Raw genomic sequence first — 19,075 nt, forward strand, 5'->3', positions numbered from 1 at the left:
TAAAGCGATTACCCATAAAACCTGCTTTGAACCAATCGGATTGCTTGGGGTCCTAAGCTGGGACTCATCTCTTCAGTAGGACTCATTTGATCACCACACCGGCACACACTCACACCGGAGTTAGCATCATTATCTAAAAAAACTCATTTTTGACACAAACTGTTCTTTGAAATTAAGCTCAAATAAATGATATTTTAAATTAAATTAAATTAAATATATTGTGTAAAATGAAAAACTTTTAGTTTAGTTTAAGTTGAAGCACTAAAACGACTAATCTAAAATAAAACAACTAAAACTGAAATAAAATAAACCTAAATAATAACAAAATGACAAAAAGTGAAAGTATAAAAATAAAAGCCAATTCAAAAATATAAATAAAAACTCTAATATCTGATGAATCATACCTGCTTAGCAGCTTTAGGAGTCTCCTGGACCTCTGTAATATAGCAGAGAAAAGCACTCAATCATCATGTGTTCTGGTTAAAGCACACGCATCACTTCCTCCAGCAGGAAGTGAGGTCATCTCTCACCTCTCCTGGGCAGCTTGGGTCCGCTGGAGTCGGGGGTGTCTGGAGATGTGGCAGAGCTCCCTCCTTCATCCATCAGCTGGATCTGCAGAAGAAGAGACAGATGTGTGGGCTTTCACATGCGTCATCATTTACACATCTGGGGTTCTTACCTAGGGTTGGGGATCAGATATTTGTTATAAAATTAAAATATGACTTTAAACCATTCAAGTGAGAGACTCTGTTTTCCGTGCAGCTCTTAAAGTGACAGCAGCCTAATATTCCTGCTCTATAATAACACTAATCAAACAACACAAGACAGAGAGAATTCACTCATTCTTCACGGAATAACTTTTGTAACTATATGTGTAATGTATGTTTTATTTATAAAGTCCAGTGTTATTTTATAACTAATTACAGTTTCTGAACCTGAAAGTCTTAAAGCAACACTAAGTAACATTTTTTACCTTAAAATAATGTTTCCAAAATCGTTTCAGTGGTTCATCAAGTCGTAACAGGGTGAAAGGCACTGCTTTGCAGCCCTATATCTGCTATAACCACACTATGTAAGTTTGCCAGATCGGGTCGCGTTTCTGTAGTTCGAATGAGACATAAGAAAACTACAAATTTGACTTGCTTTACGGCAAGCGTTACAATAGACATTATTTAGTTTTCCTTCGTTTCTGATGTCGCAATACATCATACTTTCATGAAATCATGCATCATACTCTACCTCGTCTGTGGACATCGTTCATTCCAAAGCCGGTGCTGGATAAACAGTGAGTGTGTGTGCGACAGTAGACTGCGGGAGGCTAAATTATTTACAACAGCGGTTATGGGGATATTTTGGGGATATTTAATTTAATTTTATCAATCAATAAATTCCTCTTGAAACAAACTTTGTTGTAGTATTTTAATTTAATACTGTGAAGCTGCTTTGATACAATCTGTATTGTGAAAAGCGCTATACAAATATACTTGACTTGACTTGACTTAATGGACAATTCCGCTTCCAACCAGTAGGGGGACCGAAGAGGAAAAGTTCCTTAGTGTTGCTTTAAAACACTGTTTATTTCAATCATATCTTTGTTCAGTTGTGTCTATTTGTTGCGATTGCTAATTTCTTATTTGTTCTTGTTTAATTACTGAGTGTTTACTTGTCCTTAATAACACTTGAAGTTTATATTAGTTCGTCTAGTTGTTCTTCTATGGTGTTTTTAAACCACAGGCAAACGCTCCTCGTGTAAGTGTTCTTTAGCCTGTTGATCTGTGTTCATGATATTCATCTACAATTACATGTTTTACAACAAGACTAAATGTGAATTATATCTATGTTTGTTGTTATACCTCATGGAATCAATAAGAATCGAAACGTTAAAACTGAACCGATCCTGACATGTGTGACTCTCACCTGAGACTGTCTGACGAATATCCCATGATTCTCCTCGCAGGTGAAGTAGCGTTTCCCCTGCACCGTCCCGTCGTTCTTCCCCTTGGGCTCGTCCAGGATCACTCCGACCCACTTCCCCGAGGCGAACAGGGTGGCGCCGATATACGCCACGGTCCCACGCTGACCTTTCCCGATGACCTCCACCTGAGAGCCCACCTTCACCGGCCGGCCACCTCCGTCTGCACTCATCCTGCTGATCACAGCGCTGGACAGCTGCACACACACACACACACACACACACACCTGTCCATGTGAGGTCCTCTTCATCGCTAGCCAGTCTTAAGTCTTCTTTAAAAACATCTGTTGCTTTAGAATAGATCATGAACTGGGTTTTTGAAGCTGCTAGAATGCATGATGTTGTATTCTTGCTTGATCTGTAAAGCACTTTGGGTGCAACTTCTGTTGTTATTAACCGTGCTATACAAATAAAGGTTGACTTGACTTGACTAAAGTAACACTGTTGGTCATTTCCATTAGTAATACTGTTGTTATTTCATCTCGACGCCTCAGAGCTCGACCTGTAGAGCGTCAGACGCTGAGCTTCTGGAGATGAAGCCACACGAACATCATGTGCTTTTGGAAACAATCGGATCTCTGTTGAGAAGACGACGAGAGACACTCGCTACGGCACCGAATCCTGCGGCTCCGCATCACATGATGCCTCGCAAACACACACACACACACACACACACACACACACACACATACACACACACACACACACACTCCGTCCTGCAAACCTGAGCGACGGGAGGAGGATTCAACGACTGACCACCAACATTCACTGGGATCGAGACCCTTTCCTGAGGTCAACCGCTCAAACTCAACAATCAACATCTGCATCAACATCTGCATCAACATCTGCATCAACATCTGCATCGGACGGTGAGATCCATTTATAATTACTATATACACATACAGACACGAGTATTAAACTGAAGCAAAGATCATAAAAATGACCAGATAATAACATGAACATGATAAAAATATAGAATTAAAAGGTAAATCTGATCAGTTCTGTCCACGACTGCGAATGAAGCGTTTACTCACGCGAGGAGCGCACGAGTTCCTCCTGGCCATCGACATGTTTAATGTCCTCTCTCTGGGGTTTGCATCCGAGCACTGAGTGAGTGTGGACTACTGAGAGCACCGGTCACATGACCAAACGCCAGCGGCAAGAGCATGATGGGAATGATCTGCAATCTCTACCACATCTGCTGTGTGTAAACATCACACACTTCTGGACAAGTTTGGAGACATTAACATGTCTAATGTGCCTGAAAGAGTCTCTTCTGATGCGCTTATTACATCAGAAGTACAGTAGAAACAGTGAAATATTATATATAATTTTCTATGTGAATATACAGTAAAGTGTGATTTATTCCAGCATCATTACTCCAGTCTTCAGTGTCACATGATCCTTCACAAATCACTCTAATATGATGATTTGATGCTGAAGAAGCATTTATGATTATTATCGGTGTTAGAAACAGTTGTGCTGCTTCATATTTGCTGGAATCTGAGATACTGTGAAGAAAAAGAAGAATAAAATAGAAATCTTTTGTAACAATATGCCGTTCAAAAGTTTGGGGTCAGTTTTTATTCTTTCTTTTTTGTTTAAAGAAATCAATACTTTTATTCAGAAAGGATGTTAAACTGATAAAAAGTGATGCTAAACATTTATATTGTTGGAAAAGATTTATATTTTGAATAAATGCTGTTCCTTTTTTCCTTTTTACTCAAAGAATCCTGACAAATAAAATGTATCAGAATCATAAATGTTTATGTTTTATATATATAGCCTATATATATATTCACATAGAAAACAGCTGTTTTACATTGTAATAATATTTCACTGTTTTACTGTATCTAATAAATATGGAAGCTTGTTTCCGCCACAGAATAAAACATTTTAAAAGAGTTTGCATCTCGCAATTCTGACTTTATTTCTCAGAATTGCGAGATATAACGTCCAATTCTAAGGAAAAAAAGACGGACTCTTTTTTTGTTTTACCTCAGAATAGTTTATATCTCCCAATTCTGACTTTATATCTCCCAATTGCGTATTATAAAGTCAGAATTGCGAGATATAAACATGCAATTCTGATAAAAAGTCAGAATTTCAAGTATATTTCTCGCAATAGCAAGTTTATATCTCATAATTCTGAATTTATAACGCAATTGCGACTTTATATCACGTAATTCAGAGATAAAAAGTCAGAATTGTAAGATTAAAAAGTATGTTTCACTCTGTGGCGGAAACAAGCTTCCATAAATAAAAGCAGCCTTGGTGAGCAGAAAAGACTCTTTCAGAAACATTATAAGTTTCCACACTTCTGACCGGTATTTTATGGCAGAATTACAGTAAATCCTTTCCTAATCTAGATGTGGGCTCAGTATATGTAAGACTTGAGCACAGAAGTAATGAAGTAATGCAGGACACTTCGCTTGGAAAGCTTCTCTAGCGTGCCAGAACATTAGATGTATAACACTCGATGTGTTTAACAGACTATAACACACACACACATGCTCGGTCAGCAACACCCGACGACTGTCAGTGGGTTGTTATTTAGCATTAGCTGTGATGCTAACCGGTCCGGTTTGAGGAAAACATCCCGTTTTGTCGCTCAGACGCCGAAAAGAGTCGATAGTGTTCAGTGGAAACGCATTACACGCGTTTAGGTGTAAGCTTGTGTGTGAATGTGTTCATGTATTGATGTTTTTCTGATCACTTTTGTCGATTATCTCAGACAGGCTCGCTCTCACGCGAGAGTTTCCTCTGTTGTCAGGGAAACGAGCGGTAAAACCACGAGCTTACCTGAAGACGAGAGCTCTATGATTGACAGCTGCTCAAAACGAAAGAAGTCCCGTTTTTTTTAATTTATGTTTTGATGTTTAAAGCGGCCTTTGACAATGAAGGAAGCGGACCGGACACTAGAATGGGGACAGGCACTCGCGGATGACGCGGTCACTTCCTGATTGAATCACGTGGTGCTCAGCGACGCCGCTGATTGGTCTGACCACTCTGCCCGCTGGCCACGTTGCGAATCTTAACTTAAGATATTAAACCATTCATCAAATTAACGCACGGATAGTATTTTAAGTAAAGTTACATTTAATCAGTACGTAGAAAATTGTGGGTCAGTCAACATAACTTTTTTTTTTAAAGCATGTATGATTATTTCTTACCATTCTAGGAAAAACGCTTAAATATGCAATTTTGGTGATCAAAGATGAGTTTTAAGGGATAAAATAATTGACTACAGGGGGACTTTAAAGTAGAGACCTGCACTCCCGCGGGAGTCCCGCGGGACCCGCGGGACCCGACGCAAAACAGAGCGGCGCGGGACAAATTTTGAAAGGTCATTGCGGGAGCGGGCGGGATGATGAAGGTGCACTTGCGGGTGCGGGCGGGGGGGGGATGATACGCTGCACTCCCGCAAATTAAATATGAGTGTAAAGTAAAATATATAAATTATTAAAGTAGCGTACATAATTTGTAGTTGTGAGGGAGATTCTGTTTGGCAGCAATAAAAACGTTTTAAGCAGCCTAAACTTGGATGTTGTCGTTTGGGGTAGGGCGGGGCCTAATCTCACGCACACTTGTTTAGAGACAATTCCTTCCCGCTGTTCGAATTCGAAAGCTTCAAGTTCAAAATAGACAGCATGGAGGAGGAAAAGAGCACCTCTAGTGCTTCAGATATAGGCCTAAGCGCTTCAGATGTAAGCACTTCTCTAAAGAAAGGCACATTTACTACAAAAAAAAAAAAAAATCACGAAACCTCAAATCAGACATTTGGCAGTCTTTTTCGGTTGTGCATGATGGAGAGGGGAATCAACTACCTTTTGCCTGTTGCGATAAATGCCAAAAGGTGTTAACATACAACGGACACAAATCGCATTTTTTTCCAAGACCTTTCGTGAGACAGAAAGTGAACATACATCCTGCCTGCCGTCTTGCGGGCATTTGCGGGCGGGAGCGGGACATAATATCACAGATGCGGGCGGGAGCGGGACTAAAAATGACAAATCTTTGCGGGAGCGGGCGGGAGCGGGACTGAACACTGCGGGAGCGGGCGGGAGCGGGACTGAAAATTGTGTCCCGCGCAGGTCTCTACTTTAAAGCTCCATCCGTTGTGCTGTGCGCAGTTGACCAACAGAGGGCGCTGCTCGACACACATCCTCAAGTCACGTGATCGATCGTTTTCCACAACAAACGGTGCAGTTCGCGCTCATTTATTTCCCCATCGAAAACTGGATTACAATGAACAACCGCAAAGTCAACATCATCATCATCAACAACTTTAAAGTAAGACACTTCTAATGCATCTTATGCACGCAAATAATGTTTTATACTGCGGTTGAAGTTTCAGTGAGGAGAGAAAGTGCGTAATGACTTTCTAGGTGTCGTTGTTTCCTTTAAAGTCGTGATTTTAAACTAATTTCCGCCACATAAGAAAAAAACATCATGCTTTTGTAAATCATATTTAAAAAAAATCCTAATTATGGCATACTAAATCATTTGAGATAAAAAAACGATCACATAGGCTACCGAATATGAAGTACTAAATAGAAAATTATTTAATTTGACTTAGAATGTCATAATTTCTACTTTAAAAATAAATTTCTATTTGGTAGTTCTCACTTTTGAGGATGAGCAAAATGCACCGTTTTTGTGTCTGTCCCTTTAAATGCAAATGAGCTGCTGCTCCCGGCACAGGGGGCGGAGCTTCAACAACTTGTGTCCTTTTATCACACAAACACACACACACACACACACGCAATGAAAATTTCAAAATCTTTTAGCCTTTTATGTTCAAACCGAAGTCAGACAAAGATGGAGAGATTCGAGAAGTGACAACATTTCTGAATGGTTAGTTGATGAGTTTATGTAGCTGATGTGTAGTTATCTTCTAGTCATTGATTAGCATACTCTGTCATAATAATCTATAAATCGTGTTCAGGGGGCGGGGTTTATGTAAATTTTAGGGCTGGTGATGTCACTAACCCGGGAGGAATGTGGTGTAGTCTCTACCTCTACCATTTCTTTAAAATCAAATATCTCCCTTTGCTTTGAACTTTGAGTGTTGTAACTTTTCAGATGTTGTTTATGATCAAACATAATCAACCACCCCTTTAAAGGTGCAGTAAGGATGACAACCAGGGTTGGGGAGTAACGGAATACATGTAACGGCGTTATGTAATCAGGATACAAAAATCCAGTAACTGTAATCCGTTACAGTTACGTCAAAAAACGTAGTAATCAGATTATAGTTACATTTTGAAAAAAGAGGGAATACTTTCAGGATTACAATGGTTTCATTTAAAACTAAATAAATAAGTATTTTGCCATAATAACACTATATGAAGCGCTGCTTGATTGTGGTTCCTGGTTCTGTTGCCAGTAATGACTCACGTGTGCCACGCGCTGGTGCATGTGCAAATAACAGCTTTCTACAATCTCCTCAGATGCAGATTGAATCACTGCTGCTAGTAGAAACGATGCTGCCTGCGGGTAAAATTGCTTTTAATTCATGGAAATTCCGCTGCTATTTTGGAGAGTAGCTTTTTTAGTACCCAAAATGTCCTTTCTTATCTTTTCTCACGTAACGGGATGTTCGCTGTCTAGGTAAGGTATAGGGGAACTCCCACTGCCGACGCCCCAAGTTCAGTCAGGCAAATTAAGAAAGATCACGGCTTTAGTCAACATGTAGGCCTATTTTAAAATAAACTAATATGTAGATTGTGTAAAAATGTTAAATGTTGTGTTTTTATTTTTTATTAAAAAATTTGTTAAAAATAAAACAAAATAATCTGTCATACCATACATTAGCCACTAGACGTCTGTATAGCCCGTTACATAAATTTGTCTGTGTGTATATTTTGAAAATATTGTACACTGGACCAAATTCTTAATAAATAAAAGTTTTTTTAATATTTTTTTATAATATTTCTTCTTGCTTGACTTTATTTATATACGTGACCTTGAAGTAATCCAAAAGTAATCAGTTACATTACTTTCATACTATAGTACTTGGATTACGTTACTGAATACTTTTTTTATGAAGTAATTTGTAACTGTAACGGAATACATTTTTAAAGTAACCCTCCCAAGCCTGATGACAACTAGTGGTGGAAATAGGTACTGCAGGTCAAATTCAGAATATCATAGATCAGGGGTGCCCAACCCTGCTCCTGCCGATCGACTGTCCTGCACAGTTCATCTCCAACCCTAATCAAACACACCTGAAGCAACCAATTAAGGTCTTCAGGATCACTTAAAAATGAAAGGCAGGTGTGTTTGATTAGGGTTGGAGATGAACTGTGCAGGACAGTCGATCGGCAGGAGCAGGGTTGGGCAATATATCGTGGTTTCTCCCGCCCCGCCTCCACAGACTCCATACGGCTCACACGGGTCGTGTGGCAACATGCAGTATCACAGACCAAAACAATAACACACGGTCCAGCCTGGAAACGCACAGTTCAAAGTAAAATAACTGGCTAGAAGTGTTTTTCAGAGAAACGAGTATGTGAACTTCGCATGTTTCCTCCAAATATGCAAACATAATGTGGTATTTTTATGCTTTAGTAGAGTGAAAAAGTCTCATACAGCACCTTTAAAATATGACAGTGTCATAATTTAAGATGCACAGAAGTAATTTTAGTCTCTAAGGCACAAAGCTTCTTAATGCTTTCTTTCATTTGAGAGCTACTTTTTAAAAATGAAAGTGGCTGAGAGCTACTCGTATTATATAATACTTAAATATCTTAAATCTCTCAAATGAGCAAAAATGCTACCTGAAATACACCTGAGAGTTTCTGTGTAGCTGCTCATTTCAGAGAAGTTGTCTACACACAACTATTGGTTCATTTGCATTAATAAAAGTCCAGTTAGAAGTGAATTAAACTGGCAGACAAACGTTGGTCTTCATTCTATAAATAAAACTACAATATGTATAATTTATTAAGATATAGGGCCTACATTTGGACACATCGAGAGATTTATCCTGAAGAGATGTGTTGCCTTTGCCTGCTCATGTTGTCATGAACTAAATGTTCAACTCAATATTAAATTGATCTTTTTTAATTTATTAATTGATTGAAACAGGGATCTTTGGATCTTTACAACCAGTGCGATTTGTGAATAAAGCATTTTTATTTTATTTATTATTATTGTTCAGATAAATCTCGACCCACAGTCCTTCTGCTGCTGTTAAACTACATAACATTTATAGAGTAATTATGAACTAAAAATGAAACAATATCACAACATTTCGACAAATAAATTATTTGATCTGTTTTTACATTTTTATTCAGGACGATTTACCTTTAATTAGAGTGAATTATTTCTACATTATCAACATTCTACATTTAATTAGAGTGAGAATAAACGAAACATGTTTGAGTAGATTTCATTCTCTCGCATTATATATTTATATTATTATTATTATTATTTTTTTTATTTTTTTTTTTTACAGAACTGCTTTTGAAATTGCGATTGGAATTATTATACAGATGTAAATGCAGTCATTAATTCTGTTGGATAATATTTGTTAGTGTAAAACTGAAATGCATGGTAAGTTTATTTTATAAATAAGCACAAAAAAACGATATGGTGTAACAGAGTTTTAGAAGTAGACAAATCTCTGCATTAATAATATAAACATTACAGTAGTCCACGTTTGTCCAGGAACTCACTCACTGAGAACTGCCCAAACGCTGTGTGTGTTCCTCTGTGTGTTCCTCTGTCCAGCGGTGTGTGTTCCTCTGTGTGTTCCTCTGTGTGTTCCTCTGTCCAGCGGTGTGTGTTCCTCTGTGTGTTCCTCTGTGTGTTCCTCTGTGTGTTCCTCTGTGTGTTCCTCTGTCCAGCGGTGTGTGTTCCTCTGTGTGTTCCTCTGTGTGTTCCTCTGTGTGTTCCTCTGTGTGTTCCTCTGTGTGTTCCTCTGTCCAGCGGTGTGTGTTCCTCTGTGTGTTCCTCTGTGTGTTCCTCTGTGTGTTCCTCTGTGTGTTCCTCTGTCCAGCGGTGTGTGTTCCTCTGTGTGTTCCTCTGTGTGTTCCTCTGTGTGTTCCTCTGTGTGTTCCTCTGTGTGTTCCTCTGTCCAGCGGTGTGTGTTCCTCTGTGTGTTCCTCTGTGTGTTCCTCTGTGTGTTCCTCTGTGTGTTCCTCTGTGTGTTCCTCTGTGTGTTCCTCTGTGTGTTCCTCTGTCCAGCGGTGTGTGTTCCTCTGTGTGTTCCTCTGTCCAGCGGTGTGTGTTCCTCTGTCCAGCGGTGTGTGTTCCTCTGTCCAGCGGTGTGTGTTCCTCTGTCCAGCGGTGTGTGTTCCTCTGTCCAGCGGTGTGTGTTCCTCTGTGTGTTCCTCTGTCCAGCGGTGTGTGTTCCTCTGTGTGTTCCTCTGTCCAGCGGTGTGTGTTCCTCTGTCCAGCGGTGTGTGTTCCTCTGTCCAGCGGTGTGTGTTCCTCTGTCCAGCGGTGTGTGTTCCTCTATCCAGCGGTGTGTGTTCCTCTGTCCAGCGGTGTGTGTTCCTCTATCCAGCGGTGTGTGTTCCTCTATCCAGCGGTGTGTGTTCCTCTGTCCAGCGGTGTGTGTTCCTCTGTCCTGCGGTGTGTGTTCCTCTATCCAGCGGTGTGTGTTCCTCTGTCCTGCGGTGTGTGTTCCTCTGTCCTGCGGTGTGTGTTCCTCTGTCCTGCGGTGTGTGTTCCTCTGTCCAGCGGTGTGTGTTCCTCTGTCCAGCGGTGTGTGTTCCTCTATCCAGCGGTGTGTGTTCCTCTGTCCAGCGGTGTGTGTTCCTCTGTCCAGCGGTGTGTGTTCCTCTATCCAGCGGTGTGTGTTCCTCTGTCCTGCGGTGTGTGTTCCTCTGTCCTGCGGTGTGTGTTCCTCTGTCCAGCGGTGTGTGTTCCTCTGTCCAGCGGTGTGTGTTCCTCTGTCCAGCGGTGTGTGTTCCTCTGTCCAGCGGTGTGTGTTCCTCTGTCCAGCGGTGTGTGTTCCTCTGTCCAGCGGTGTGTGTTCCTCTGTCCAGCGGTGTGTGTTCCTCTGTCCAGCGGTGTGTGTTCCTCTGTCCAGCGGTGTGTGTTCCTCTGTCCAGCGGTGTGTGTTCCTCTGTCCAGCGGTGTGTGTTCCTCTGTCCAGCGGTGTGTGTTCGCTCACACCAGCGAGAAGCACTCTTCACTCGTCTCAATAGAATAGAAAATAAATAGAAGAATAGTAAAAAATAATCAACTTCATTGCACCTCATTTATTTTTGTTTGTTATTTTTGTTATTATAAAACTAATTTGTTATTAATGAGTTTTTGTGTGTTTGTGATGGCGCTGCTCCCCCGGGGAATAGGCTTCTGGTGCCCACCGACGTCTACAGTATGAGGCTATATTGTTGTCGTCTTTTGATTCTATTTTTCTATTCTAAAAATGTTTATATTCTGTTAACAATAGTTGTAGTATTTCATCCTCACTGTGATTTGACATTAACACCACTTACATTTCACAATGCTTCAGTTGCTGCTGTTTCACACACTTCCCCCTAGCGCCCCCTGGCGGCCATCTCACGCATTACTTATTATGACGTATTATTATGACGTATTATTATGACGTATTATGACTAATGCGACTGGTTTATTTTGGCAGCTTTACAGAAAGTGCGTGTCTACATCACGTTTCTGTTGAACTAATATGTTATAATATGCCAGACGTTTTGAAGTTGAGCTTTATGTGTGAATATCAGCCTCATTGAGTCTGTGGACGCTTTCTTCAATTAATTAAAGTGTTCATTTAATTATCCATAAATATTTATTCAGGATTCAATATTTTATTTGCCAGCTGATGATCAATGTCTTTCCTTTCAGTTATTAGGCCTAATATGGTGAATGTCACATCAAATAATGAATATTTGTGGAAATAAAGCCTTTGTCTTCAGTAGAACATGACAGGCTCCAGTTTCAGAGGCACTTAAGTTTCTAAGTTTTGAACTTAGTTCAAGCATATATTTGACAAGTGAGCAATAAATAACCTTATTTCCTTCTTCCTTATCATGTCTGAGAAAGATTTCTGTGGAAGGTCGGACAAATCATACAAATACTCATTGTCTTGCAGCATTGCATTGTGGATCTCAAAACATTCCCAGACAAACGTCACTGGAAACCAGAATAACACACACACACACACACACACACACACACACACACACACACACACACACACACACACACACACACACACACACACACACACACAGACTCACACACACACACACACACACACACACACACACACAGCCCACGCAATGAGCAATAAATAGACAAGTAAATAAACAGGGTTTGACCAGAAAAAAGTTCAGTTCCTGAAATGTAGTTTTACCAGTCTCTCTTCTTTCTGATTTATTTTACCTCAGTACAGGTTTGTAGGCTTGAGACGCTCATATACAGTTGTAATCGAAATTATTCAACCCCCATTCCAAATCAGGTTTATTGGCAAAATGTACAGACTTTCAGCTGTTTGCAATGAACAAATCAAACAAAAGTAATAGCTCAACACAACAGATCGCAAGTACAAACACGAGTGGCTTACTGCGCTCGAACGGTCAAATACACACACAATGATGTCTGAATCGGCCAAGATAACTGCAATCCAAAAGTGCTTCTCACTCCTCATAGTGTAAGATTGCAGAACAACATATATACGTTTGTATTGAACATTGATGGAGCAATAGATTTAGTTTGTTTAGTTTTTGTTTGTTTAAAACTCATATAAATGTATGAGGTGGCGAAAGACACACAGTATTTATACAAATACTTCAGCTAAAATAATGTGTTTCTAATAACGTCTGAGTCAATACTTGTTTAAAACCATCACTTTAGCCAAGTTTGTTCTAGTATCTGTTTATAAAAGTAAATATACTGTCATTCAAATGTTAACAGGTTGTCGACAAATAGGCAGTAAAAAATGCTTTTTTATAAAACACAATTTTATAACATATATTTATGACTTATGACTTGTCACTAACTTTAGCTATTCTGAACTGTACTGCACATGTGTCCTTTGGTGTGACAGCAAGAACAATAATACAAAATAAAATAAACTCTTAATAATATATAGGATGCCCTAAACTATAGCCTATGTAGAAATGTATTTTACAAATATAGAAACAAAATTATTTTAAAAAGTACAGATTCTGACAGTATTGATGGAGATCCCATAATAAATCAACATAGCCTAGATTTACAGAAGTTACAACAAATTTGAGCCTATTTTATTATATGTGATATATATCATATTTTCTTTTAAATATGATGGTTTTATCATAAATATGGTGATTATGTCTAAGGTGGATGTCCATCTTAATATTTGAATCCAACCATGTGTCAACAAATGGAAAGTCAGCCAGATATGTGTCATCATGTTGAGTCTTTTACCCCACATGCCATACTTTTACATATTCTTTTGTTATTAATAAAAAAAATAAAAAATCAATCTATATATAGCAATTCTCATTTTCTTCTTAAATCTACAACATTTTATCAAATTAGCGCAGAATCAACTTTGCGTTTGCGTCCACGATCAATAATCTCAATAAAGACAGCTGAGATTACCAGTGTTCATCCTTAGAGCGAAATGTCAAACTCCTGAAGGTTTAAAGCTTTTAAATTCTTGTTGGCATGAAATATTCAAACGTATAAACATGTAAATGTGAGTTTCCTCACTCAAACTACAACCTTCTGAGAGACGTTTCTGTTGAGTTCCCTGTGTTTGAATCACCATCAGGTGATCTGTAGATAATCTATAATCTATTTCCTTCTTGCTTAAAAGGTTTCTATGGAATGTTGCCAGACGAATCACTCAGATCACTCAGATCACTCAGATCACTCAGATCACTCAGATCACTCAGATCACTCAGATGTCTTACAACATTGCACTGAGTGTGAGGCACATTTATACGAACTGGAAACACGTCATGATCACGAGATCAGCACCAAATTAAACAAAAACTCCCAGAAACTGAGATGCCATAATGTTGCATATAATTAATAAATAATTCAAGAAATGTCGTTTTCTTGATTCCTCTTCTTTTTGATTTGTGTTTTTGTCTCAGTAAAGGTCAGACTGGAGACGCTCTTATATTTGTATATAAGTAGTGTTGTAACTATTAGACTAGTCGCTCATCGGCAGGTTATACTCCTTTCTGTGTCGACAATTAAGTTAATAATAGTTCTCAATGGCACCGTTCCCATAGTCAGAATCATTCACTAGGGATGCACCGATTTAAAAAATGTGTCCGATACCGATAATTCTTTATATTTGAAAGCCGATAATCTGTATATTGGCCGATAAATATAAATCCAAATTTTTACATAATTTTTGAGAGTCTGAAAAGTCTCACCATTGAAACCGGTGTCCTAAGCACACACTTATATACTATATCTCATTATAATTTTATAGCTGATATGACAGCACATGTTGCTCTTTACTGTACTTTCCTTTTTTGAAGTGATTTCAATCATATTTCAAGCAGTTCAACCCCATCATGATGAACAGTCGCATCTGAAGAGTCTCAGCTGAAGGAAATAATACATTATTTATTGGCTGTAATATATCAGCCACATTTTCTTATTGAGCCGATAATGATAACATTAAAACTGATATCGGCCGATACCGATATGGTGGCCGATATATCGTACATCTCTATCATTTACATTTATTTGTAATTGTATTTACGCTCCTTGCCGTAAGTCTGAAGGTGATTCTCATGTATATTCACTCGTTTAACCAAAGCATTATCAGCATTCAGTGTGTTAAACCCAATCTAGTTCACCACTTTATGACTTTTATTGAATTGAAGTTACTTGTCCTCTTTCTCTTTCTGCACTTGATCTCCGGCTTATGAATATTGTTGGCTCTCTTGCTTGTGATGTTTGTAAGTCGCTTTATAGTTCATCTTGTCCCTCAATCCTCTCCACATAAAGTTCCAGTGTCAACATGTGGAAAAAGGGCAACACTGACTCATGAGATTTATTTGCTTAATACATTTATTTTATTTTTTTGTACAATTAATTATGAACCATTGCATGATTGTGGAAATTCAAGTTTGAAGTACTGCATACATTCAGTGGGAGTTTGCAGACGCTCAAACAGGGTGTGTTTTCTGGCTTAAAAATGCAGCTTATCATGGCATGAGACTGAATGATTTCTGTGGAATGAAGGCCACTGATAGGCTGATGGTAGTCACTGATAGGATAGACAATACAATGTATTTAATAGTCGTCGACCGATATATATCGCCATGGCCAATATTTGGCATTTTTAAAATATGGGCATTGGCCGATACGTTTTTCTGATTGGCCGATGTTTTGGAAGCGGGACTTTTATTTTGACGGGCGACGCTGAGAAGAGACCGTCTGATCACACAGCGCTCACTCACGTTCTCCGTCTTCATTAGTTTACGATCTCTGTCAGGCACATCTAATACTCTGTTAGACAGAGCTGGTAAACAAACAAAGAAAGTAAATGGCATTTACACCATTTTTCCTGTTGGTGCGACCAAATATTTATTCAGGTCGCGCTGGTGTGACCACAACGTGGCCGAGCAGCGAATCCAAACAAAATGAAAGCGGAACGAAAATGCGCTACTCTTTTATGCTTCACGGACCGTTTATTAGTTCGGACTAATAGACAGCGCAGTGCCCCGAACTTGCCAGGCCTTGTCCCAAATGGCACACTTCATGTACACTTTCGGTCTTGTGGACTTACAATGGCTGCCACGCGCACGTGTCCGTTAAGTCCGTGAGACCGCAGTGTGTCCCATTTGTCATTTTTAGCTCTCAGAAGGGTGCTTGCGAGCGCCCCCATGTGGTCAATTTGCGCCCTTGATGCGCACTTTTGCCAAGCCCGCGCTGATGCTGACTCCACAGCAGACTTCTTCCCGACAGTCAAAGCGGCATTACGTCACGAAAGTGCGGACTCAGAGGAAGACCGCGAGTGCTTAGGGTTCCATTTGGGACAGGGCCCCAGTCGCGGGCCGATCTCGATCACGCGATACTGTTACTAGGAGATCCAGTGAAGAAATCCATTGAATTCGCCTCAGAATTAATAACATCATCGCTGCGAGATCCAGTGAGAAACATCCCGTTTCGGCGCAGAGTTCTGACGTGGAAACCAGGAGAAACACTTACAGAAGGCTTTCAGTCCACAAATCAGCAACATTCACCATGGATTTAGGCTAATGTAGGAACTCTAACCATAACTATGGTATTGTGACAGAAATAGTCAAACGCTTACAAGTACTACTCATCTTTTTCCAGCACTTCAAAACTATAATATCTTATATACAGTAAATGTTATTTTTTATGTGATGACCAACACATTTTTTGTTCATTCTTCAAAGATTGTCCTAAAACAAAAAAATGTAAGATGTAGGAAAACTTTTATTTAAACACTTATTTAAAAAAATAATAATAATAATAATAAATTACCATTGTAAACAGTAGGATGTTATTGGCTATTTCACTCCCTAATATCATCCTTTTTTTTCACTCGTTTTACTTTTTAATTAATATTAAGACATTATGAATGATAATAATTAAAGTAAATTTTATCTACAGCCTAAATTAAGCTTAGTGCTTTATCGTCAGCCCCAGTGCTTCCAGATCCTCTCTGCAGAACTCAGTGTCTGCGGCGCCGCTGCCCTCAGATGTTAGTCTGGAGCCTGTGAACTTAAAATAAAACTGCACATTGTAATATCTGTACGTTAAGTCTATTTATTATTAAAGAATTTGTCAGTATTATAGTTATTTTGGGGGAAATTTAAATAATTGCATTGCAAGCTGATTTAAGGTGTGCCCCTACATTTTCTGCTTGCGCTCCTAAAATTTTCAGTCAGGGGCTCCAGCGCTCCTAGTAAACAAAGTTAGTCTGGAGCCCTGAATGGTATGCAAAAAAGTAAAGCATTGCTTTTATATTATTTGTAACAGAAAAGGCAAACAATCAGGCTAGGCTTAAAATACTACATTTACCGTCAACATTAAGCAAATGCGCAACTACATCATTTAAACAAATCTCCGAATATCTAATAAACATTTAATTTCACAAACCTTGCAGATTTAATGGAGTCCAGCTGTGATATCTCGTGAAGTGTGTGTATGTAGCCTGATAAACGTGTGACTGCGATCGGTCCTGAAGTGAGTGAGTGTGAACAGAACATCAGCTTCACAAAAAACTTTAAATCCTTCATTTTAAAATATGCTGTGCTATATCCAGTTGCCCACTGTGTCATATTCATATCGTTTTCACTGTGTGCTGTATGTAATATTAGCGTTACCTTGTCTTTATTTGAAAAAAAAAGATTACCAGTGCGCACAATATTACCGGATTACTGAGTGCCCTGTTATATTTACTTCCTTTTTATTCACATATTCATATATTTTTAAACAATTACTTTATTGGTGAGAAAATACTGTAATAGGTTTGCAGATTCAAGAAGTTGCCATCTAAAGTATAAGCATGTTTATTTTAAGGATTTGTTTTCTAATAAATTTTTCTAAAGATATCGGCATCGGCCATAAAAAAAAAAACAAGATCGGTCGACCACTAGTATTTACTTCTAAAAGCATTTCTGAAATGATTTGCATGCTACATGTTTCCATGCACCATAGTGCGATTATAATGAGATTTAGCGATTAAACTTCAATCAAATTGACTTGAACTGATGTTTGAATGTTATGGCTAGATGCTTAGCAACCGTCGGCCAATCACACTCCTCGTATTAATGTGCTTTGGACCGTCAGAAATGGCACGCATTATACAATCATAGCCTGCATTTCAACATTTATGAGGAAATGTCGATTGCTGGACAGATGTTTCATTCTTACCTTTAGAATCTGAAAAGTGCATTCAGGATAAACTTGATGGTACAGCTGGCAGTAAAATATGTGAAGCATGAGGCAAGATAGCCCAGAATTCTGTTTACACTGGAGTTTAGAATGAACGGGTCAGCCCTATGTTCCCACAGCCCTATGTTCCCACAGTCCTATGTTCCCACAGTCCTATGTTCTCTCATTTAACTATGTCCCCTATGAAGGGTAGGTTTTAGTGCTTGTGCTGGTACAGGAATAGCCCAATTACATCCAAGTCTCCCTCCTGTGAGGGGTAGGTTTAGGTATGTTAACTAATTAAGCCCTAGTCCTCTATGAAGGGTAAATTTTAGTGCTAGGGCTGTGAGAACATAGGGCTGTGGGAACATAGACATTCTCCCAGAATGAACAATATCGACTGTGAAAAGCCCTTGTGTTATTAATTTGGCTGAGTTTTTGAATTGCTTGATAGCCTGACTTACATTAGAAAAGTATAAAGAATAGCATTAGGAATCTGTTGACCTTGAGGATTCCTTTATGCTGATAAGGACGTTTTTACTCCTGTTTTTCATTTCAAACATTCTTATGTTAACATTGATGTCAGCCCTGTATTGTGTACCGGGGAAGATTTCTCAGGTGAAATATGACCCTGTTTCCACCAGCCTGATAATGCAGTAGGGCAGGAGATCTTCAACGCTTCAACACTTATTCAACTTTCGCTTGTGTCAGAGCTAGGCTACATAGTAAGCATATAGGCTTAGCCTTCGAAATGAACAGAATCTAACTATATTATGATCAATAATAAGTTATATGATGTTGTTGCACATGCATCACTGTCTGTATATTACTTTTCATTGTTAAAATTGACAATTATGCATCTTAATAAACATGATGCGATAAAAATCACAATTCATTAGTTGTTTGCAGTTATGGATTTGCAGTCATACACTTTTTTATTTTATTTTCATTTACCTGTACTTTAGCTATAGCTCCACATTTTGATTTTACCGTGAGATGGACAATTAAGAATCAAATCACTGAGTATGTGAAATTAGTGTGTGTGTAGCTAATGTTTAACGCTAATGTTTATGCAAAATTACAATGAGAGCCACATATCTCTGGGTATAAACCATACAGGGCCTGTTAACCTGTTAAAAATGAACTTACCAACAACAACAAAAAAGGTTTGTTAACAACCAGAGATATTGAGGTATCTTTAATACTTGAGTTACAGGCAGACTTGCTCAGACAGGTGTGTTCTATGATTTAGAAGGAAACGAGATACAT

At 38.9% G+C, this 19,075-nt stretch overlaps 2 protein-coding genes across 4 annotated transcripts in view; one reads left to right on the forward strand and one right to left on the reverse strand.

The window, feature by feature from the left end:
* dctn1a (dynactin 1a) overlaps positions 1-4,924 on the reverse strand; it is a 46,563-nt gene extending 41,639 nt beyond the window's left edge. For both annotated transcript variants that reach the window (XM_082161565.1, XM_082161564.1), the window contains exons 1-4: positions 4,775-4,924; positions 1,918-2,169; positions 531-612; positions 405-436 (exon numbers count right to left, since the gene is read on the reverse strand). In XM_082161565.1, coding sequence (XP_082017691.1) covers positions 405-436; positions 531-612; positions 1,918-2,145 — 342 coding nt within the window. In that variant the 5' untranslated portion in view covers positions 2,146-2,169; positions 4,775-4,924. The remainder of the gene's footprint in view (positions 1-404; positions 437-530; positions 613-1,917; positions 2,170-4,774) is intronic.
* Positions 1-19,075, forward strand: part of LOC309492606 (uncharacterized protein) — a 200,485-nt gene that overhangs the window by 34,651 nt on the left and 146,759 nt on the right. The window lies entirely within an intron of this gene.

The sequence above is a fragment of the Leuciscus leuciscus genome (assembly GCF_965113295.1).
Source record: "Leuciscus leuciscus genome assembly, chromosome: 2".
Lineage (NCBI taxonomy): Eukaryota > Metazoa > Chordata > Actinopteri > Cypriniformes > Leuciscidae > Leuciscus > Leuciscus leuciscus.